At 43.6% G+C, this 24,594-nt stretch overlaps 1 protein-coding gene across 2 annotated transcripts in view; it reads left to right on the plus strand.

Moving 5' to 3' along the window:
• mrpl13 (mitochondrial ribosomal protein L13) overlaps positions 1–24,594 on the plus strand; it is a 113,575-nt gene that overhangs the window by 19,715 nt on the left and 69,266 nt on the right. For both annotated transcript variants that reach the window (XM_067981653.1, XM_067981651.1), the window contains exons 3-4: positions 16,436–16,529; positions 16,916–16,976. In XM_067981653.1, coding sequence (XP_067837754.1) covers positions 16,436–16,529; positions 16,916–16,976 — 155 coding nt within the window. The remainder of the gene's footprint in view (positions 1–16,435; positions 16,530–16,915; positions 16,977–24,594) is intronic.

Below are 24,594 nucleotides of genomic sequence, written 5' to 3' on the forward strand. Positions count from 1 at the left end.
AATGGAAGTCACTACTCTATGGTTCTCACACCTCTCTGTAATTTCCCTGCAAATTTGCTCCTCTATATCCTTCCCACTAGTTGGTGGCCTATAGAATACACCCAGTAGTGTAATGGAACCTATATTGTTTCCTAACTCTAACCAAATAGATTCTGTCCTTGACCCCTCCAGGACATCCTCTCTCTCCAGCACTGCAATATTCTCCTTAATCAATACCGCCACCCCATTTCCTTTCTTTCCTTCCCTATCCTTCCTGAACATCTTGTATCCAGGAATATTTCATATCCAATCCTGCTCCCTTTTTGAGCCAGGTCTTCGTTATCGCCACGACATCATATTCCCTTGTGGCTATTTGCGCCTGCAGCTCACCAACCTTTACCATGCTTCGTGCGTTTACACATTTGCACTGTAAACCTATCTTAGACCTTGTATTCACTCTTAGTCTGATCCCACCTAATACTGTACTGTTATTAACTCTAGTTGTATCTGTCTCTCCCAATCCTTTGTGCACTTTGTTTTTCTTTTCCAATGCTACATCCTAGTGCCCATCCCCCTGCCAAATTAGTTTAAACCCTCCCCCACAGTACTAGTGAACCTCCCCATGAGGACATTGGTCCCAGCTCTATTGAGGTGCAACCCTTCCGGCCTATACAGGTCCCACCTCCCCCAGAACTGGTCCCAATGTCCCAGGAACCTAAAGCCCTCCCTCCTGCACCATCTCTCCAGCCACGCATCCATCTGCTCTATCCTCCTATTTCTAAACTCACTAACGTGTGGCACCAGGAATAATCCAGAGACAGCTACCTTTGAGGATCTGCTTATTAATCTTTTTCCTAGCTCCCTAAAATCTGCCTGCAGGACCTTATCCCTCTTTCTACCTATGTCGTTGGTACCAATATGGATCACGATCTCTGGCTGTTCACCCTCCTCCCTCAGAATGTTCTGCAGCTGCTCAGTGACATCCTGGACCCTGGCATCAGGGAGGCAACATACCATCCCGGACTCATGTCTGCGGCCGCAGAAACGCCCATCTGTTCTCCTAACTATTGAATCCCCTATCACTATTGTTTTCCCGATCTTCCTTCCCCCCCGCCCCCCCCCCCCTCCCCCACACTGTTCAGCTGAGCCAACCATGGTGCTGTGGAACTTGGCTGTGGCTGTATTCCCCAGAGGAACCTTCGCCCTCACCAGTACTCAGAATTTAATGTCAATTAGAGAGTGAGATGCACTCAGGGGACTCCTGCACTACCTGCCTGGCCCTCCTTGTCTGTCTGGTGGTCACCCAGTCCCTCTCTGCCTGCACTTTCTTAAGTTGCGGGGTTACCACCTCCTGAAACGTGCTATCCCCGTAGCTCTCAGCCTCGCAGATGCACTGCATTGACACCAAAACCCGGAGCTCGAGCTCCTCTAGCTGATGATACTTCCTGCACCTGTGGTTGTCCAGGACACAGGAAGCATCCAGGAGTTCCCACATGGCACAAGATGTGCATTCGATGAGACTGAGGTGCCCTGCCATGCCTCTATTTATTAGATTACTAACTCACTTAACAGAAATAAACTAAAGGCTTAAAATACTCTTGATTACTTACTACTGTTTACTTACCGCGGTTAACCTACCCCTTTTTAGTTTCCCAGCTCTGGTTTAAACCAATGCCCTAGTTTAGAGAGAAATAAAAAACAGTAATACTCACCAACCAATCGCTTACCTGCTGTCCTGTGACATCATCCCTTGGTTTTCTGCTGTTTTTGATCCTCGCTCAGGCAAATTGTGTTCAACTAACCTGATAGTGTTTTTTGATGAGGTAACGGAGAGGGTCGATGAGGGCAATGCAGGTGATATGTATATGGATTTTCAAAAGGCGTTTGATAAAGTGCCACACAGTAGGCTTGACATCAAGATTGCGGTCCATGGAATAAAGGGGGCAGTAGCAACATGGATACAGAATTGGCGAAGGGACAGGAAGCAGTGAGTAGTGGCGAACGATTGTTTTTCAGAAAGGACGGGCACAACTTCAAAATTTGCAGATGACACAAAGCTTGGAAGGGGAGTAAACAGTGAGGAGGATAGTGATAGACTTCAAGAGGATAGCGACAGGCTGGTGGCACTCCTCAGCACCAATCAGAGCGGTTCGATGCACTTCCTGTCATCCTCACTCCCTTCATATGCTCACCTCCTGCTTTTCCCCTTCACTACTGCCAGTTACCCCAATCCTCACCTCATCTTGGCAACTTGAGTGCACAGGGCACAATTTCAAAATTTGCAGATGACACAAAACTTGTAAGTGTAGTGAACAGTGAGGAGGATAGTGATAGACTTCAAGAGGATATAGACGGGCTGGTGGCATGGGCGGACACATGGCAGATGAAATTTAACACAGAAAAATGCGAGATGATGCATTTCGGTAGGAAAAATGAGGAGAGGCAATATAAATTAAAGGGCATAATTCTAAAAGGGGTAAAGGAACAGAGAGATCTGGGGGTATATGTACACAAATCGTTGAAGGTGGCAGGGCGGGTTGAGAAAGTGGTTAAAAAAGCATATGGGATCCTGGGCTTTACAAATAAAGGCATAGAGTACAAAAGTAAGGAGATCATGATGAACCTTTATAAAACACTGGTTCGGCCACAGCTGGAGTATTGTGTCCAGTTCTGGGCACTGCACTTCAGGAAAGATGTGAAGGCCCTAGAAAGGGTGCAGAAGAGATTTACTAGAATGATTCCAGGGAAGAGGGACTTAAGTTACACAGATAGACTGGAGAAGCTGGGAGTTGTTCTCCCTGGAACAGAGAAGGTTGAGAGGAGATTTGATAGATGTATTCAAAATCATGAAGGGTCTAGTCAGAGTAGATAGAAAGAAACTGTTCCCATTGGCAGAAGGGTCAAGAACCAGAGGACATAGATTTAAGGTGATTGGCGAAAGAACCCAAGGTGACATGAGGAAAAACGTTTTTACACAGCGAGTGATTAGGATCTGGAATGCACTGCCCGAGGGGGTGGTGGAGGCAGATTCAATCATGGCCTTCAAAAGGGAACTGGATAAGTACTTGAAAGGAAAAATGTGCAGGGCTACAGGGATAGGGTGGGGGAGTGGGGCTAGCTGGATTGTTCTTGCATAGAACCGGCGTGGACTTGATGGGCTGAATGGCCGCCTTCCGTGCTGTAACCTTTCTATGATTCTAGGTCCGCCGCTGCTCTGGTCTCGCGCCTCTGGTCGCCGCTGTTTATATCCCCGCTCTCGGTCTTCTCCCCTCTGGTCCTGCTCAGGTCCGCCGCCGCTGCTCTCTTTTAGACTGGACAAATCAAAGTGGCAAAGGCAACCTGGAGGACGAGTTCATGGAATGTATTCAAGACAGTTTCCTAGAACAATACGTAATGGAAACAACCAGGGAACAGACTATTTTAGATCTTGTATTGTGCTATGAGACAGGGTTAATTCGTAATTTCACAGTAAAGGGAAGAGTGATCATAACATGATAGAATTTCACATCGAGTTTGAGAATGACGTACTTAAGTCCGAAACTGGAGTCTTAAACTTGAATAAAATCAATTACATAGGTATTAGGGGCGAGTTAGCTAAGGTAAATTAGATTAAAAGGTATGACAGTAGATAAGCAATGGCAAACATTTAAAGAAATATTTCAATATTCTCAACGAATATACATTCCATTGAGAAATAAAAGCTCCACGGGGAAAAGTGATTCATCCGTGGCTAACTAAAGAAGTTAAGGATAGTATTAGATTAAAAGAAGAAGCCTATAATGTTGCAAAGAAGAGTAGTAAGAGTAGTGAGCTTGAGGATTGGGAGAGCTTTAGAAATCAGCAAAGGATGACCAAAAAAATGATAAAAAGGGAGAAAATAGAATATGAAAGTTAAGTAGCAAGAAATATAAAAATGGATTGTAAGAGTTTCTACAAGAATGTAAAAAGGAAGAGAGTAGCAAAAGTAAACATTGATCCCTTAGAGGCTGAGACAGGAGAAATTATAATGGGGAATAAAGAAATGGCAGAGACCTTAAACAACTATTTTGTACCTGTCTTGACAGAAGACACAAAAAGCATACCAGAAATAGTGGGAAACCAAGGGACTAATGAGAGTGAGGAACTTGAAGTAATATCAGTAGAGAAAAAGTACTGGAGAAACTAATGGGACTAAAAGCCGATAAATCCTCTAGACCTGATGGCCTACATCTAAGGATTTTAAAAGAGGTGGCTGCAGAGATTGCTGATGCATTGGTTATGATCTTCCAAAATTCCCTACATTCTAGAACGGTCCCAGTGGATTGGAAGGTAGCAAATGTAACCCTGCTATTCAAGAAAGGACGGAGAGAGAGAAAACAGGGAACTACAGGCCAGTTAGCTTGACATCAGTCGTCGGGAAAATGCTGGAATCCATTATTAAGGAAGTGGCAACAGGGCACTTAAAAAATCATAAATGATTAGGCAGAGTCAATATGGTTTTATGAAAGGGAAATCGTGTTTGACAAAGTTATTAGAGTTTTTTGAGGATGTAACTAGCAGTGTAGATAAAGGGAAACCAGTGGATGTAGTATATTTGGATTTTCAAAAGGCATTCGATAAGGTGCCACATAAAAGGTCGTTACACAAGGTAAGAGCTCATGGGATTGGGGGTAACATATTAGCATGGATAGAGGATTGGTTAACAGACAGAAAAGAGAGAGTGGGAATAAATGGGTCATTTTCGGTTGTAACTAGTGGGGTGGCGCAAGGGTCGGTGCTTGGGCTCCAGCTATTTGCAATCTATATTAATGACTTAGATGAAGGGACTGAGTGTAATGTATCCAAGTTTTCTGATGATACAAAGCTAGGTGGGAAAGTAAGTCGTGAGGAGGACACAGAGTCTGCAAAGGGGTATAGACAGGTTAGGCGAGTGGGCAAGAAAGTGGCAGATGGAGTATAATGTGTGGAAATGTGAGGTTATTCACTTGTGGTAGGAAAAATAGAAAAACAGAATATTTTTTAAATGGTGAGAAACTATTAAATGTTGGTGTTCAGAGAGATTGGGTGTCCTCGCACAAGAAACACAAAAAGTTAACATGCAGGTACAGCAAGCAATTAGGAAGGCAAATGGCATGTTGGTGAGACCTCACCTGGAGTACTGCATACAGTTTTCGTCTCCTTATCTAAGGAAGGATATACATGCCTTAGAGGCGATGCAACGAAGGTTCATTAGATTGATTCCTGGGATGAGGGGGTTGTCATATGAGGAGAGATTGAGTAGAATTGGCCTGTACTCTCCAGAGTTTACAAGAATGAGAGGTGACCTAATTGAAACATATAAGATTCTGAGGGGGCTTCACAGGGTAGATGCTGAGAAGTTGTTTCCGCTGGCTGGAGAGTCTAGAACTAGGGGGCATAGTCTCAGGATAAGGGGTTGGCCGTTTAAGACAGGTGAGAAATTTTTTCACTCAGAACGTTGTGAATCTTTGGAATTCTCTACCCCAGAGGGCTGTGAATGCTGAGTCATTGAATATGTTCAAGGCTGAGATCGATAGATTTTTGGAGTCCAAGGCAATCAAGGGATATGGGGATCGGGCGGGAAAGTAGAGTTGAGGTCGAAGATCACCCATGATCTTGAGTGGCGGGGCAGGCTTGAGGGACCATATGGACTACTCCTGCTCCTATTTCTTATGTGCTTATGTTCCAAAAGGAGTAGTTTTCATTTTTACCATTCTGCATTGTTAAAATAGCAACTGCTCAAAAACATTAGTTGTATGGATGTTTAAAAAACGTGTTCTATACAGAGTAACAAGCATTAATCATTCTCTCACATATTGTTAGATTTTTGCAAAACTCTTCATACATTAAGTTAGCTTTTTACAAAGCATACAGTTATGATTTTGTGTTTTCCTTTGTGTTTTGTTGCATGATCATTTCATGGTTGCGTTTTTCCTTGCACAATCTGATTATGTTGTCACAAACAAGCACTGACCTTTTGAATTAACTGACATTTAGTTGTCAGCTGAAGAAATATTAAGTAGAAATTTTGAATAGACCTAAATATGGCTCCAGTGTTACAAATGCGTCATAGTGGCATTGGCCATTTGGTAACAGGTTATCTGCCTGCTCTCGGTGGCAGTTAAAATGCGGCTATGGAATGGGGAGTATTTTTGTCTATCACCTAAGGGTTTCCTCTCTTACTGTACTAATATAGGTCCTCTTTAAAAATACTGCATTCAAACTGGAAGCTGCACATTCATTAAGCTAGTGTATTGTCTACAGTCAAGACAGCTATAGAAACTCACTGACAAAACAGAGTCCTTAATATGCTGATAGTTTAAGTTGTTAAGAAGAAATTACATTCAATTAACCTAATCAGAAAGGTGCTGGTTGGTTTGAAACGGCTGTTGTCAGAATACATCAGGGCCAAAGCTAAGCAATTGGCAGCTTGAAAGTGCAATTGTGAGTGAGTTGGGGTAGAGTTTTTTCTGGGGCAGACATAGAAGGGGTTAGGGCAATGTGGGTGGTGAGTTATACAAGGAAGTGGTTGGAGTTGGCCTTGTCTGCAATCAAGACCACGGGAGTAAAGAGGCACATGAGATGGCAAGGTCGAGGGGGTGGCCGTAAATATGGGTAGGACAGTTTATATGTAAGGAATCTTACAACACCAGGTTATAGTCCAACAGTTTTATTTGAAAATCACAAGCTTTCGGAGGCTTTCTCCTTCGTCAGGTGAAGTGTGGGATTCCTTGAAGGTTACCGCATTTATAGTCAGAGAACAATACCTGGTGATTACAGATAATCTTTCCAACTGCCCGTTGTCAAGGCAATCAAAGTATTCAGACAGAGAGACATTACATACAGGACCGCCGAATATACAAACGGCCAGAACAAAAGACAGAGAGAGAGAGAGCGAAACATCCGAAAGGAAGAGAAAGAGAGAGAATGACCCGTTGTATTAAAAACAGATAACTTTTTTTCGCTGGTGGGGTTACGTGTAGCGTGACATGAACCCAAGATCCCGGTTGAGGCCGTCCTCGTGGGTGCGGAACTTGGCTATCAATTTCTGCTCGACGATTTTGCGTTGTCGTGTGTCTCGAAGGCCGCCTTGGAGAACGCTTACCCGAAGATCGGTGGCTGAATGTCCTTGACTGCTGAAGTTTTCCCCGACTGGGAAGGAACCCTCCTGTCTGGCGATTGTTGCGCGGTGTCCGTTCATCCGTTGTCGCAGCGTCTGCATGGTCTCGCCAATGTACCATGCTCCGGGGCATCCTTTCCTGCAACGTATGAGGTAGACAACGTTGGCCGAGTCACAGGAGTATGAACCATGTACCTGGTGAATAGTGTCCTCTCGTGTGATGGTGGTATCCGTGTCGATGATCTGGCATGTCTTGCAGAGGTTGCCGTGGCAGGGTTGTGTGGTGTCGTGGATGCTGTTCTCCTGAAAGCTGGGTAATTTGCTGCGAACGATGGTCTGTTTGAGGTTAGGTGGCTGTTTGAAGGCGAGTAGTGGAGGCGTGGGGATGGCCTTAGCGAGTTGTTCATCGTCATCGATGACATGTTGAAGGCTGCGGAGAACATGGCATAGTTTCTCCACTCCGGGGAAGTACTGGACGACGAAGGGTACTCTGTTGGTTGCGTCCCGTGTTGCGACAGTGAAATCAAAGGAGAGAGGGCAAGGTGAGTTGAGATGCAGACTTAAATAATTTGAGGATGAGGAGCAGTGCCTGAGGCTGATGGAGATAAGGAGGGAGGATATCAGAACTGGGGCCACAAATATAAGATAGTCACTAATAAATCCAATAGGGAATTCAGGAGAAACTCCTTTTTAACCTAGAGAGTGGTTAGAATGTGGAACTCGCTACTACAAGGAATAGTTGAGGCGACTAGCATAGATGCATTTAAGAGGAAGCTAGATAAACACATGAGGGAGAAAGGAATAGAAGGATATGCTGATAGGGTTAGATGAAGGAGGGTGGGAGGAGGCTGATGTGGAGCATAAACACCGGCATGGACCTGTTAGGCTGAATGGCCTATTTCTGTGATGTACATTCTATATAATTCTATGTACTATCTCAGGGAGAAACTTGGGATGGGTTTTGGCGGGGCAGTAGAGAATGAGGATTTTAAAGGAGAGACGAGAGGGCCCCCCACGGACTCCGACACGCTCGCCCCCCCCTCCCAAACGATGAAACCCGACACTACCCCACTTTCATCTAAGACTTACCTGCTGGCATCCGCTACTGGCTCTTCACCCGTCCGACTTTCGACCAACCTGTCAATCTGGCTGGCCTGTTGGGCAGGAAATGAACAAAAATATATTAAAGGACATCCTTACGTCAAAATCGTAAGGACATCGGGGAAACCCCTACATCCGGGATTCCTGTCAGGAATTCTTCCCCCAGCCTACTTCCCGGCTCCGGGTTAAAATTTACCCCTTGATGTCAATCATCCGCAATAAGACTGGCTGGCAAGGGCCTTGTTAACGAGTGAACAGATATACTGATGGGAAATGGAGAGATGGGTGGTGATTGAACATCTGCTGACAGAAGCTGCGCAGTGGTTGGTGTCGTGAGTGGGATAGAAAAACTACCCCCAATGGGTGTCCTGGGCGGAAAGGTAGAGCAGTTGGAGTAGCGATGGGAGCCTTGATAGGCCCTTTGGATAATACCAAAAGACACGAGGTTAGCTGATGGGCTTATCCAAGAGGAATTCAAGCAAGGGACAGTGGCATGAGAGTAGGAACACAGAGGAATAGCGATGGCTTGGGTTAGGGATTAGTGGGGCAACGTACCCCAGATGGGAGAAATGTGAGTGGGTGGTCTAGTATCTCCTTGAGTTTCTGGATAAGCCTGTAACATTACCTTTCCAAATGGCATATGTGCCACAGATGTTTCATCTAAATGTTTATTATGGCAAAGATTGTACTTTGCCCTCATGTCTGAGCTCTGTCTGATACTTGTTGCCAGGGCGAAAGAAAAGGGGGAATTGAAGGCATCTTGCCCCTCATCGGAGGGATTATGCAGGGTTGCGGAGACCTTTGATGTTCATGATGGAACCGATGTGCTGAAAGCAGATCTCGGTGGGGGAGTGGGGCTGCAAGCCTTTTGGACTGGGTGGGTCAGGAGCAAGGCCAAAATTGTTTTGAAGCAGTGGAGCCAAAGAGTGAAGAGAAGTACAACATGAGGTGGCAGCTTTAAAAATATGTCTGCAAGGGTAGTATAGTTGCAGCAATTGGAAGCCTCAATGCATTGTAGTGCAACTAGGTGGGATTTAGGTTTGCAGCCAAGATCCTCCATGTGCCAAACCATCAATCTTGGTTGTCCTGATGTGAGGTCCGGAGAAGAAGGTGTGTGCTTCCATAATAAGGGGACGGAGGAAGAGTCACTCCAGCTATTCTCATGCACCTTTTCGTGGATGCCTGAGATTGGGTCATCTCACCTAGGGAAGGTTTGTAGCATGGCGAGAACATATGAATTTTTAGAGACAGGAAAGGCTGAATAAGCTTGTCCCTTTTTATTATCCACCTACTTTTTTACCATCGCCCTCAATCCCTTTTCTCCAGAAACTCATCTACGTTGCTCAGTGGGCCAATTTTACAAACAGAAGGCAGAGAAAAATAATTTTAGAAGAAGCAGTCTCACCACCAGTTGAGCAAATGTTTTTGTAATTTTTTTAAAGAAGTGCTCAGGCATAACATTCTAGTTAATATATTCTTCTCATTGAAACTTAGTCTCAAGCCTCCAGTATATGCATGATTGATGTTGTGCACCTCACTATAACGGATGGGAGTAAAGGACAAGAATTGTCTGTTACACATAGCCAGGAGACTTTCATCCATCAGCACCTGCCTTGGTAGAAAAACCTTCCAGTGAATTAGCTGTATACTAAAACTTATTTTTTAATTGGAAGAATGAAATAATTTGTGTTTCAGACATAGGAACATTGAAGGTTTAATGCTTGATAATCTTCAAAGGCAAAATTGCTTTATTCGTTTGTCTTGTCTTGCGTAATAGTCCAATTCTGCATAATTATCAGATATTGAGTGAAACAAACATATAGTTGTCCCTAACTTTAAATGCAGCCCTGAAAAAACTAGTTGTTGGGAGAGATGTTGATCTTTGACCTGAGCAGGAGTGCCTACATTCTTGCTGGATAAATTCTTCCCATCACTCTCCACCCCAACCACAATGTGTGACAAGTCAAAACATAAATCTTAACTTAACAGCTACTTCCTATACTCAGAAATATAACTCGGGGTTCTTTAGCAAGCTGAAGTATGGTATAAAAAGAGTGTTGAACTTTGGTTTTCCCAAAGTACTGCATCCTCAGACTTTGCCTGTAGTACATTACTAAATACTCATACTGTAATTGGAACTTTGAAGGCAGCATTTACCCTAAATAGTGTATTAATAACTTTTTTTAAAAAAACTATGAAGATTCCATGTACAAGGATGATGTGGACCATTGCAGCATGTTGGAGCTCTATCAAGTTATGTCATATAGTAATAGGACATGGGTTTATGCCACAGCACTAGTTTCTGATCTCAGCGCTGCTGTCACGGGGATGTTAAGTGGAATTCCCATGTTTGGGGATATATTGGAACCATATAATATGGAAGAACGCCCTTGTCTGTTTTCTCTCTTCTCTTATCAGTCAGTCATGGAGCACTATTCCCAGAGGTTTGGGAGCAGACTTTCTCAATTAGGTATACTGTGTTCTAAAAGTTTTCTGTCTGCATTTTGAATCAAGAGATGGTTTATATTTTTAGACAAATACTTTTTAAAAACTTATTTTAAATTCGATGTGCTTCCCGTTTGAATTTCTGTATTGTGGACACGTCACTCTGGTTTGTTTTTTTTCTAAATAATTTGGCTATAATTGGCTGTGTACAATTAATCTTGATTGGTTGGCTTTTTTTTTAATGAATTATTCTGAAAGTAGAAGGAGGATTTTTCCAATTTCAAGATTCCTTAAGCTGTTTTATTTAACCCGTACACATTTTTCCCTTGTGACATGCTATTCAATTTAATCAGTTACAGATGGGCCATTCACTAACATAGGAGTAACTAGCGTCTATTTCATCATTAAGTTTTCTGTTTCTGTGCTGGACCTGAAGTTCCACCTCCTAGTATTTGAAGTATAGCCTTGGTTTCTCTCTTCACTCATCAGTTACTCAGTACACAGTTGTAATTGATAACTAGGCTTAAGTGTATTGCCACCAAACTTTTGACCCAATGCTCTTCACATTTGACACTTTTAATGCATCATTTCAAATTGTTTCCACCACTAATACCACCAGTACTTCACCACAGTATTGTATAGCTCAAATCACTCTTTAGACACGAACACCTTATATTCCTATAACAGTCTTCATGTATATGATGGGCATATAGCTAGCAAAGGCAGTTCAATTTACAAAAATATGAATTTAAAAATAAATTACTTTAAACGGTAATATTTTAAATAGAGCAGAGGGACCTTGATGCACTAAAACAAAAGCAAAATACTGCGGATGTTGGAAATCTGAAATAGGGGGACCTTGTTGCATTGATATGCAGTTCTTTAAAAGTAGCAGTACAAGTAGATTAGTTTTGTATCTAGAGGCATAGAATACAAAGCCAAAGAATTTGTACAAGAGCATAGGCTGTAGTTGGAGTTTTGTACACACTTTTAAGCACCCTATTATAAGAAGGATATAAAATCAATGGAAAAGTTGGTGTAGATTCACCACGAAGATACCAGAGATGAGAGATTGCAATTATCATGAGAAACTTGAGAACCTGGGGCAATTTTCATGAAAGCCGAGAAGGTTAAGGGTGATCTGATTGATGTCATCAAGATTTAAGAAGTATTATGGTAAGGTGAATTGCGATAGATTGTTTCAGTTGGTCAGTGAGACAGTAACAATTGTGCATGGGGAGGTGTATTTGGAGGAGATCCCTGAGGTCAGTTGGGATGAGACAGTGGAAGGATTTCAAGGTGATGCTGAGGCCTTGAAATCGATTCAGTGGGGCACAGCGTGATAGTGGAAGTTGGCAGGGATAGGGTGCATGGGTGAGGATATAGACTGTCGTGAAATCCTTCTTTGGAAGGACAAAATCTGTAGCTACTGCTGGATGTTTTTACACAGTTCAAGTGGACAGTGTACATATGTTTCACCTGGCCAACATTATCTTTACTGAAATCCGTTTGAGAATACTGCAGTGCCAACTGACTTCTTTGTGTGGTTTGCAGTCAGCAACAGATACTTCAACTATCCCAGGCTGGTACTATTTTTTTTAAAAAGCTCTAGTACCCCTGAACTCGAACTCTGAGCAATGAGTTATGCACCATTTGGCATTGATTATTTGTCTTGACTTATTTCTCACAGAAATTATGGACAACTTGCAGTGGAGAAAGAATTGCTGATGTATATGTCTGAAGGTATTACAGCACCTCAGAGTAGCCAGATTAGTGTACAATAATATACAGTGCCTCTCAATGTTGGCACAGTTGTAAGGATGAAAGTACTTTTGCATATTTTGATTCATTGCTGTTGAGTTCAATCATGGGATTTTTAAAATTTAGTTGTTCTCCATTCATGATTCTGGATCTTGCAAATTTTGAAATTTGAACAAATACTACAGGACTTTATGTGAACAAAAATATCTTTAATCTTAATCCACACAAGCTTGCTTCTTTCTGGAGTATTTTTGAACAATGAAAGAATCCTGATTTATTTTCCTTTTTTTGTTCTACAGGTCTTCCAGTAGTCAAAATGTTGTTAAATTGTCATCCTTTTTGCAATCTACTAAGGGAAAATTGGATGAGTATTTGAAACCGATGATGATAGGGCTTTGGGGAAGAGAGCAGTGCAGTGGTATTAGTTTTGGATTGCTCTATTGAAGAGCTGGCACGGACACAAAGGGCCAAATGGCTTCCTTCTCTGTGTTGTAAATTTCTATGTTAACCCAGTGTGAATTTGGCTGCTATGCTGTTTCAATATCATTTCTTAAAGTGTCGGCAAGTGCCCATATTTTTTCTTCCCCCACCCAAAGTTCAGTTACCCTATTACTCCACTGCTTGTTCATTCCCAGATTCTGACCAGCTGAGATTGGCAGCTTAATTTCACTCAAAATACATTTATGTGCTTTGGTCCTCGATCTGACTGCTATCTGGAGATGTGCCAGGTGAAAAGACTTAGGTATTGTTCTTAAAAAAATGTATTTTAAGAAATTAAAAAGCAAGCCATAATAACTTGGTCATTTCTAACTTCAAAATTAAGTTCTGATATGAATCCAGACTCTCCATTATTAAAATTGTTTTTGCAGAGATATATAATAGAGTATGCTGACATTTCAACTCATTCCCATTTCATTTCTGAACAATCATTTCTCTGTGTGAGTGTGTGTTTAATTTTGTCCTCGTATATAAGGGGTTATAAAACAGCTCCATTGCTCTGCACTGGTGCTGTGGGGTGCTCTTCTGAGGTTGGGGCTGAAGCCCATGGTTTGGGCAGAGTTAGGGAGCTTTACTCAATATCTGGCTGTGCTATACCTCACCTGGGAGTGCTTGATGCTAAGTGACTGAAATGGGATAAGTTCTATTCCCCAGCACTAATGTGTCTCACTTTGAACAAAAACAATAAATTTTAAAAGTCTAGAGTTTATTTTGAGGCCAAGCTAATCAAATCAAATACGGTCATCTTGTGGGATTTGTTCAAATATTTTTGATTGGCAGCTTTTTTGAATGTAACAGTTACTTAAATTTGTTTGGTCAGTGAAATCGCTGGAGTCAGTCAGGCTGGATAGCTTCTGTGGGCAGTGAAACAATGAAAAACTGACACAAATACACTACAGTTTAGCACAGCAGTTGTGACTATTTGTTATTTTCTCATGCACTCAGATAGTGAAGCTTAAAAACTGTCAAATCTTTGTTGTATTATTACAAATGCTCATTTATTCTTTTACTGTTCCATAAATTCCTTCGGCAGTTAATACCTAAGTCACAGTCTGGTGCAGTGATATTCTACCACCTTCCAAAGGCAAGGAAGATCATGGGACCTCTGCTGCTGACAGCACCAAAGTTCGCAGAGTTGGAGAAGGTCTCTTCATTACAATTTCTTTCTTTAGACGTTCAGGCACCATCCTGGCCTTGACCCCCAGGCGGGCCCAACCTCTGCCCTTTGGCACACTTGGTGGCACCAGGCATACCACAGCCTATGCTATATTGTGTTCCTCAGGGTCAGAGTCCATAGACCGTCCTGCATCGAAGGCTTTGTTTGGAGCAAGTGGAGACTACCCTCTTTCCTCCCCCCCCCCCCCCCCCCCCCCAACCTCGTCCCCTCCCCACCAAGCAGGTCATCCAGGAAACTCCCATGAAGTCTGGCACCCAGCATAACCAGGACCCAACCTAATTAGCAGCCCTTCCAGAGTTATGACTGATTTTCACTCCCCATATATTTGTAGTCAGTCTCTTTTTTTTTCGATCATAAATCTCACTCTCAACATTTCCCAAATACTGACTAATTTATTTGCTAGGTTCTGAATTTCCACAATTACAAGTCCTGTAACATTTCATGTGGCTGAATTATTGTGCAGATTGTTGAGCGGAATGGGCCTAGTTGCGTAGAATGGGCCTATACTCTCTGGAGTTCAGAAAAATGAGAGGTATCTCATTCTGAGGGGGTTTGACAGGGTAGATGCTGAGAGGCTGTTTCCCCTGGCTGGAGAGTCTAGAACTAGAGGGCACAGTCACAGGATAAGGGGTCAGCCATTTTAGACTGAGGTGAGGAGGAATTTCTTCACTCAGAGGGTTGTGAATCTTTGGAATTCTCTACCCCAGAGGGCTGTGGATGCTCAGTCGTTGAGTATATTCAAGGCTAAGATAGATAGATTTTTGGACTCTAGGGGAATCAAGGGATATGGGGATCGGGCAGGAAAGTGGAGTTGAGGTTAAAGATCAGCCATGATCTGATTGAATGGCGGAGCAGGCTTGAGGGGCCATATGGCCCACTCCTCTTCCTATTTCTTATGTTAAGAAGCCATGGTCATGAACTGCTCTTTGCAACCACTGGAGTTCAGAGGGCCCACAGTGCTAAGCATTTTTTGCTTTTAAAATTTATGTGCATTTCAAAGGCCAAAGAAAACTAAGACTTGAGTTCATTTTACAGTGGTCCAGATTGCAATGGTATTTTCACATCTGTGTGCATTTCTTTTAATCGCATTTGAAGTGTTTTTTGAATAATTTCCAAAATTACCCTTTAACAATATTCTTTTTTGAGGGGAAATCTTTTCTGACTGTCATTTACTGTACTAGTAGATTATTTCAGTGAAAGGCAAATAACTTAGTCACTCACGCAGGTATTGAACCCTCGTGATTGATACTTATTGGTAATGATCTGTATAAAAACATTGCAAATTACTAAACATGACCTTTTCAACTATCCACGTGCGAATGGTTCCCTTACTGATTTTTTTTTAATCTACCTTTAATTCGTGCCTAGGCACAGGAAGACTAAACGTAGTGAGCAGGTGTGTGTGTAAACATATGACATTGATAAAATACACTGACATTCTAAAATCAGCCCAATCTTTACTGCATGGGGTGTTTCCATGGGTTTACCTTTGAATCTGTTAATTTTGCTAGTTGAAGTGGCGAATCATAACCAGTGAAAGTGCAAGTGGTTGTATTCTGTACTATCGAAGAGGTATTCCAATGTCCTAATAGATGTTGCCGTGAAATATTTACTCCATGCCAACCAGATGCTGAGGTCTTTGTGAAAAAGTTGATACTGGAGCATTCATACAAGTTTTTATCATAGCAAAGATGCATTAAAGTGGGCTACCTGTTGTTACTGCATATATCCAGTAGCAATTTCCATGTTCTCCCAGGTTAAATTCTCCCTGAAAAATCTGGCCAGAGATGACTGATTTTATTGTGGTGTATACCCTTTGCTGGGTGTAGAAGTAACCCAGAAGATCATTGATTTACCTGTTTAGCAGAATGGTAATGATGTTCAGATTGCAGGTACTTAACCACCGTTGAAACTAAGGCAAACCAAGCTCTATCATACCTCCAAGTTTGCCTGGCATCAGAATATTCAACCTGATCGCACCAGTAGCAGGAAATGATTGTAATTGTTTGGCCTCAGGAAACCTTTTAAAATGTGAGCACAGCTTTTCCTGAGAATGTCACATCTCAAATTGTTGTGGTTTTCAATAATCTCAGTTTGACATTTTTTTCTTCTTATGTTCTCAAAATGCCAGATTAAATATGTCTCTCTTTTCATACAACATCCGCTGACTTTCTGCAGAAGAATTTTTGGGCAAACAAGATGCATTCTGAGGCCAAAGAGCTAAGTTGTTTCTTGGCGCCAGCAATATGTCTTAATCTCAACCTTAACAGAGTGCCCCTGTCCCTTTTTTTTGTGTGTGAAAGAAAAAGACTGTGATGGCAATTTCCAACCAAGTAACCAGCTGAATTTACTTTCAGGTGACTGTGGTGACCATGTTGTAGTGGTAAATACAAGGCACATTGCATTCTCTGGAAATAAATGGGAACAGAAGGTGTACTCCTCTCACAGTGGGTAAGTAGGAAATTAGTAAAAGCAAATAAAGGTTGTTTGTAGCATATTTATTTCATATATTTATTAAATCCTTTTGGAAGGCTCTCTCTACATTGGCCAAAAAATCTCCCTCTGTTTGCTTTTTCCTACACAACCTACGGATTTTGAAACTCAAGGTTTGAACCACCTACACTCCTTCTACTTAATTTTTCTCCGCCTCTTTTGAACCTTGGTGTCCTTTTTAATGAAGATCTAAATGAACGGTCTAAATTAATATTACAGAATGCTAAATATAAGAAAATTGAAACATTGTCTGAATTTCTAAAATCATTAGTTACTTAAGGCTTTTAGTACTAAGAGGTTAGAAAGAAGTACATTGGAAATTTAAAGTGTAATTTTAATTTCAGTTATCCTGGTGGATTTAAGCAAGTGACAGCTGCCCAACTCCACCAGAAGGACCCCACGGCTGTAAGTATATGGAATACATTTTATCCTTGGGCCAAAATTTAAATTGATGTATGAAGAGGCAGTACTATCACTCTCTCATTTTTATAACATAGTTTTGTAGCCATTGAAAAAATGTAGTGCCATTTATAGTGTAACTTGAAAAGAACCTTGATGTTTTGAGAGCTACAAAGATCCTGTACTCCTCAAGAGACAATATGTGGGTGCTCTAACAGCAGGTCTGTAGATAAATACACCACATAGTGTTATACTAAGCCACACAGAACAGGAGAATTCCAGATTCAATCTTTGGCCTGTGCTGCGTTAGCCAATTTCAGCTGGTGCAATGTGGATAGCAGTGCAGTTAAGCTAAGCATCCCTGGGTTAAGGAGAAAAAACTGGCCAGCATTCCCGCTCCTAATTGCAATTCAGTGATCCCCTTCTGGAACTGTACATGTATGGATGCCAGTTAAGTACAGAATTGGACTGGGATGTGGTGCCTCTCAAGAGCAAATTGCCTGCCAACACTCACTGTCATGGTTCACATAGGATGAGAGGGTTGTCCTATGAGGAAAGATTGAGTAGAAGTGGCCTATACTCTCTGGAGTTTAGAAGAATGAGAGATGAACTCATTGAAACATATAAGATTCTAAGAGGGCTTGACAGGGTAGATGCTGAGAGGATGTTTCACCTGCTAGAGAGTCTAGAACTAGGGGACGTAGTCTCAGGATGAGGTCGGACATTTAAGACTGAGATGTGGAGGAATTTCTTCACTCAGAGGGTTGTGAATCTTTGGAATTCTCTACCCCAGAGGGCTGTGGATGCTCAGTCATTGAGTATATTCAAGGCTGAGATTAATAGATTTTTGGACTCGAGGGGAATCAAGGGGATATGGGATCGGGCGGGAAAGTGGAGTTGAGGTTGAAGATCAGCCATGATCTTATTGAATGGCGGAGCAGGCTCGAGGGTCCGTATGACCTATTCCTGCTCCTATTTCTTATGTTTGTTATGTCAAAAATGCCACTTGGGTGACATACTGAAGAGTTGTCTTTGCCTGTTAGACCACATGCTGGCTTGAAGAGCCTTCAAGAGAGCAGGAGTAGGGGGAGGAAAACAGGAAGAAAAAAGTTGAGGAAAAGTAAATTAAGGGTTGATATGTTAAAACCTCTCCATGTACTGATACAGAAAAAAAGCTTGTCAAACACACCTGCATGTATCCAAACAAAAGTAAAAGAAAATGATGAATTGCACTTCAATCTTGTTCAAACTGAGCAGAGAGCTGGAAAAGACCCAAGACAATGAGTTAAATCATTGAAAGAACTTCCAAACAACACTAGATAGAAATACAGTTCATCATGTATCGTCCTCAGTGTACAGTGAAACCCCTTCAATATGAACATAAGTTACGTTGTTATCTTACTGCTTTTTATTTGATATGCAGGAATTTACATCCAGTTTCTCTGAAATATATCCTTGCATGATAACCTCGATCTGCGTACTTGAAAGTAAAGCCATCTGCTTGTACTTGTAATCTGGAACTGGACACTTGGGTGCGCTGTTTCCACATATGTGTTACTGGATCATAATTAAATGATTCTGCATGGTCATTCAATTTGTGAGCATCCTGTTCTCCACTTTGCTTTGTAATCTGTAAGATGTTCTTGTGTCAGTGAGCTAGTCACAACAGAAGACCGCTTGGCAGCCAATGCTGCATGATGCATATTTGTCCTGTATGTAAAAGAAAGAAAGACTTGCATTTATATAGTGCCTTTCATGACCTCAGGATGTCCCAAAGTGCTTTACAGCCAATTAAGTACTTTTGAAGTGTAGTGACTGTTATAATGTAGGAAACACGGCCTATTTGTGCACGGCAAGGTCCCACAAGCAGCAATGAGATAATGACCAGATAATCTGTTTTTTAGTAATGTTGGCTGAGGGATAAATGTTGGTCAAGACACCAGGGAGAACTCCCCTGCTCCTCTTCAAAACAGTGCCATGGGATCTTTTATGTCCACCTAAGAGGGCAGACAGGGCCTTAGTTTAACATCTCACCTGACAGTGCTGCACTCACTCAATACTACACTGAAGTGTCAGCCTTGATTATAGTATGTGCTGTACAAAACAAATTTGCTAAATCAGATAGCTGTAAAGATTTAAAGTAAAAATGCATTATTTCGACATTAGTACCCTAAATGATTCAGATTGTGATCTCTTGTTTAACTTGATCAATACCATAATTAGAAAAATCATCTGCTCTTATCCACTCTGACACAATAAAAGTTTTACTTCTCTTTCAAAAGAAAATCCATAGTTTGCCCTCCACATTTGAAGTTCACAAAGGCACGAGTACTGCATTTGTACTTTTTCCGAGGACAGGTCTCTATTGTGTATGTTTTTTGTAAGTTGTGGAAAGCTTAAGAGAAAGCAGGTTATATCAGCATCAAAAATGGGGAACCACCAATGACCTAGGTCACACAAGTAGACATTACAAATCAGTTGTGGGAAAGCTGTTTCATTACGCACTTCTGAAATGTTGCAACATATTTTAAGAAAGAACCTCTTGTCTGTGCCAGTGCCTAACCTATTAATTGTTGGATAGACGATGAACAGTTGTGTTGTTTAGTATTTCTGTAGATTGCCACATTCATGCACTAATGTGCCATGCTATGGAATGTTAATATATTGGTTCTCCACGGTTCTTCATACGGTCAGTTCCTTTAGACTTTCAGTGGGACTATCAGGGAAAGCTCTTTCCCCTTGAGATGAATCATCTTATGTTGCCTTCTTACATAAACTGTGGTCAAAGTGTCCCTAAGACACGAGAGGAAATGATCATTGAAAATCAGTATTTTGTTTTTGAATAGTAATAAAATATCTCAGTTTGTATACATTAGGTACACAGTAAAAAGCTAGATCAAATGCTGTTTTAATGGTCACATGGGGCCCGATTTTACCAGGGGTGCGGGTTCTCGGCGGGTAGGCCAGCGGGCGCGTTGGTAACGCGCCCGGTGAAATTAGTGGGTTTCCTGTGCGATCGTAGCAGGCAACACACTAATTGAATCCACTTACCTGCTCCTCCGGGTTCCCCGATGCTGATCTGCGACTCGGGCGGGCTGCGCATGCGCAGTAAGATCTGTCAGCTGGAGGCGCTCTATTTAAAGGGGCAGTCCTCCACTGACCGATGCTGCCACAAACAGCAAAAATTACAGCATGGAGCAGCCCAGGGGGAAGGCTGCTCCCAGTTTAATGATGCCTCACCCCAGGTATCATCAGATGGGGTGAGGAGGAGGGGGAGGACAGAGATCTTCCCCCCGGCGGGCGGGAGGAAGCGGCCTGCCTCTGCCACCAAGAAGGCCTGGCTCGAGGTGGCATAGGGGGTCACCTGCGCCACCAACATATCGTCCACCTGCATACAGTGCAGGAGGCGCTCCAATGACCTCAGTAGGTCAGCCACAGTGAGAACACGTAGTCTTTCCCCTACACTCCGCCTGCCACAACACTGCCCCCACCCCACATCTCCTTCGGCACTGCCAACACTACTCTGTCACATGACCCCTCATACCCACTCAAACCTCATCCTCATCTTACCTGCACCTACTCACCTCGCGAGTACTCACCCCGCCACTACCACGCAACCCAATCCTCATACAATCTCATGGCTCTATCCCATACTCACCCTCTCGTGCATCTCTCTCACGGCCAGCCTCACTCAACCTGCCACCACCTGTGCTGCAGCCACAGGGCATGCATCACATATGTGCAGCAGGCAGCGTAAGGCAAACGTGTCGTGAGCATGAAGGGGATGCACAAGGGTGTTTGAGGGATTGTCATGGTTCTTACTTCTATTGAATTAAAGAACAACACACATCACACATTACGTTGGCACCACTACTGCCATGTCTTCGCGAATCCTGTCCGGTTTGTGCAATAATGCCCGCTCCTGGGTATCCCTATTAGGACCCACCACTGATGCCACCCAGTGTGTCACTGCAGAGTGGGTGTAGGTGTATTTGCAGGGCTCTTCTGCGCAGACGACTAAGAGACATCGGGGATGTCCCCGGTTGCAGCCTGGAAGGCTGTGGAGCAGAAGTTCGGGAGGGCAGTGGTGACTTTGACAGCGACAGGTAGGAAGATGGTGCACGGGCCAGCCAGGAACAGCTCGGCATGAAAGAGGCTGCAGATGTCCACGGCTACATGTCGAGTGACTCTGAGCCTCCGTGTGCACTGCTGCTCAGAGAGGTCCAGGAGGCTGAGCCTCGGTCTGTGGAACGTGTGGCGAGGGTAGTGCCCTCTGCGACGCATCTCTCTCTGCGGTAGCCCTCCCTCCTGCTGTACAGGTGGATGTGTCACAGCACTCTGTTGTGGAGCTCCACATGTCAGAGGTGGACGGCGTGGATGGTGAGGCTGGTGATGCTGTTCACCCTCCGAGGAGGTCATGACTGCAGCTACGGCGGCCCCCATCCGCAAGATGTACATCTGAGGGGGTCCGCAATGTCTCCGGACCCTGGGGTAAGTGTGCAGGTTGGTGACTTCGACCATCAGGAGGAGGGTGGTGGAGGCCAAACTTTGTCCCAAGTGACAGAGCGGCCTCCTGCAATGAGTGAGGGTCTCCCCCCACCACCTGTCAAATGGACCTTTGCAGCTGCCACAGGCTGACGGCTGCAACACGTCCATTTCAACTGGGACTGTTTCCCCCAGTGTGTGAAACAGTCCCATGTTTATCCAAAATCACACACAGTCCCTTAATCAGGTCAGTTAATGACCTGAACAACCGAAGTAAATACACTCAAGTGGCATCCCGCTGGCTTTAATTGCCTGTGGGATTCCCACCAGCGGGGGCTGCGCACGCACCCCCGCACGTCAGCGCGGAACCCGGAAATGGGCGGGATTGAGGCGCGATCCGATCCGGTCACGCTCCGGGATTTCGGGATTTTCGGGGGGGCCCCCGCCGAGAACGCACCCGGTAGCGGGTGCTAAAATCGGGCCCATGGTTTCAGTGAAAGGAATTGGGAATTAATAAAATCTGTGACAAAGCAATCTTCTATATTCTATATATTCAGTGTGTGACTAAAACCTTAATGATCTGGACAACATTTGCCAGAGATGAAGAGTTGTTTCCAGAATTTAGTGGATCAAACATCCAATAGGAGAAGCATATATTAATAATGGATCAGAGTGCCCATCACAAAAAAAAATCCATGATATAAAGTCAAACCAATAGTGGGCTTTCTAGTTTGCAAGATAGGAATTTGTAATATTATGTATTCTTTAAATTAAGTCTAACATTTTCTTTCCATAACCTATCAATAAATTTCTTAAGATAAATGGATCTTTAATCAATCAGCCCATTAATCCCATTTGAAAAACATGGTCAGAGCTCAGATTCCAGCTACAAATCCAATGCTCATTCCATGTCTGGCAGTGAATGCCACACTTTGAGAACATGATGCCATATAGGAGGGATGCTGTTAGCAACCTGCCGATTAATGTTACCCAGTACCCTATACAAACTGGAAAAGAACTTTTAAATATTCCATTGTTTTCATTTTGTTTTTATTTATAAAAGTAATGTTTAATCTCACAGTTATTTATTGGTAATAAGCACTGGAATCTGCAGTGCGTTTTAATATCCAATGGCACAAGTTTTTTAGTGGCATTCAAACTAAGATGTAGTCTCCTCACAAATGTCAATCAATCACAACACTGATAAAACATTTGAGCCATCACAGAATTTACTTAAATGGTAATTTGAGCTCGGAATGCTGTAAACAAAAAACATGTTAAGCATGCATGTAAGGAAAGCTAGATAAGCACATGAGGGAGAAAGGAATAGAAAGGTATGCTGATAGGGTTATATAAAGTAGGGAGGGAGGGGGCTCGTGTAGAGCATAGATCAATTGGGCCGAACAGCCTGTTTCTGTGCTGTAGTTTCGATGTAACACCCTTCAATGAATTCCCAATATAATTCTTTACCCTACATTTGTGGAAATGTGTACTGTAATTTTATTTAATATAAGGAAAAGTATGTTTTCCCTCCGTGATGAATATATTCTAAGCTGAGTGTTTTGATGGGATTCTGAGTGATTCATTGGTAGGGGACTGGGTCGCTGGCATTGATTTCATCTCTCTTGTCTTGTAACAAGTTGGCTACAAATGGGGCACCATTGTGGTTAGCCGGTAGAGAGATATAGGGCTCGATTTTCACACCCCCGAGCAGGTGCGTTCGTGGCAGGGGGGCTGCGAAAATCTGGGATTCCCAGGGCGGGTCCGGAGCCCGGCTCCAACCCGCCCACTTCCGGGTTCCCCAGTGACACGCTGACATGCGTGCGCAGCCCCCGCATGTGGGACTCCCGCTGGCAATTAAAGCCAGCGGGTGCCATTTAAAGTACTCATTAAGGTATTTCAGGTCGTTTAGAGACCTGATTAACATAACATTTTAGGAGGGGTGGGATTTTGCAAACAACTGGGACTGTTTCCCGTACTGGGGGAAACACTCCCAGTTCAAATGGATGTGTTGCAGCCATCAGCCTGTGGCAGCTGCAAAGGTCCATTTGACAGGTTGGGGGGGAGAGACCCTCACTCATTGCAGGAGGCCACTCTGTCACTTTGGACAAAGTTTGGCCTCCACCACCCTTCTAACAATAAAATTCACAGACTTCCACACTTACCCCGGTGTCCAGAGACATGTACCTACCTTGCAGACCCCCTCAGATGTACATCTTCCAGATGGGGGCCGCCATAGCTGCAGTCATGACCTCCTCGGAGGACGAACAGCCTCACCAGCCTCGCCGTCCACCTCTGACACGTGGAGCCCCACAACACAGTGCTGTGACACATCCACCTGCACAGCAGGAGGGAGGGCAACAGCAGAGAGAGATGCTTTGCAGAAGGCACTACCCTCGCCACAGGGTCTACAGACTGAGGCTCAGCTTCCTGGACCTCTCTGAGCAGCAGCGCACACGGAGGCTCAGAGTCACTCGACATGTAGTCGTGAACATCTGCAGCCTCCTTGATGCCGAACTGCTCCCGGCTGGCCCGAGCACCATCTTCTTACCTGTCGCTGTCAAAGTCACCACTGCCCTCAACAACTTCTCCTCCGCATCCTTCCAGGGTACCACCAGGGACATCGCCGATGTCTCTCAGTCGTCTGCACAAAAGAGCCCTGCAAATACACCTACACCCACTCTGCAGTGACACAATGGGTGGCATCAGTTGTGGGTCTTCATGGTGATCCTCAGGAAAGGGCATTATTGCACAAACCTGACAAGATTCGCAAAGATGTGGCAGTAGTGGTGACAATATGATATGTAATGTGAGTTGATCAGAAATTAAATATAGGTAAACACCATGACAAACCCTCAAACACCCTTGTGCATCCCCTTCATGCTCACGCCACGTTTGCCTTACGCTTCCTACTGCACATATGTGATGCATGCCCTGTGGCTGCAGCACAGGTAGTGGCAGGTTGAGTGAGGCTGACCGTGAAAGAGATGCATGAGAGGGTGAGTATGAGATAGAGCCATGAGATTGAATGAGGATTGGGTTGAGTGGTAGTGGTGGGATGAGTACTGGTGAGGTGAGTAAGTGCAGGTAAGATGATGATGAGCTTTGAGTGGGTGTGAGGAGTGATGTTATAGAGTAG

Source organism: Heptranchias perlo, chromosome 3 (assembly GCF_035084215.1).
Source record: "Heptranchias perlo isolate sHepPer1 chromosome 3, sHepPer1.hap1, whole genome shotgun sequence".
Classification (NCBI taxonomy): domain Eukaryota; kingdom Metazoa; phylum Chordata; class Chondrichthyes; order Hexanchiformes; family Hexanchidae; genus Heptranchias; species Heptranchias perlo.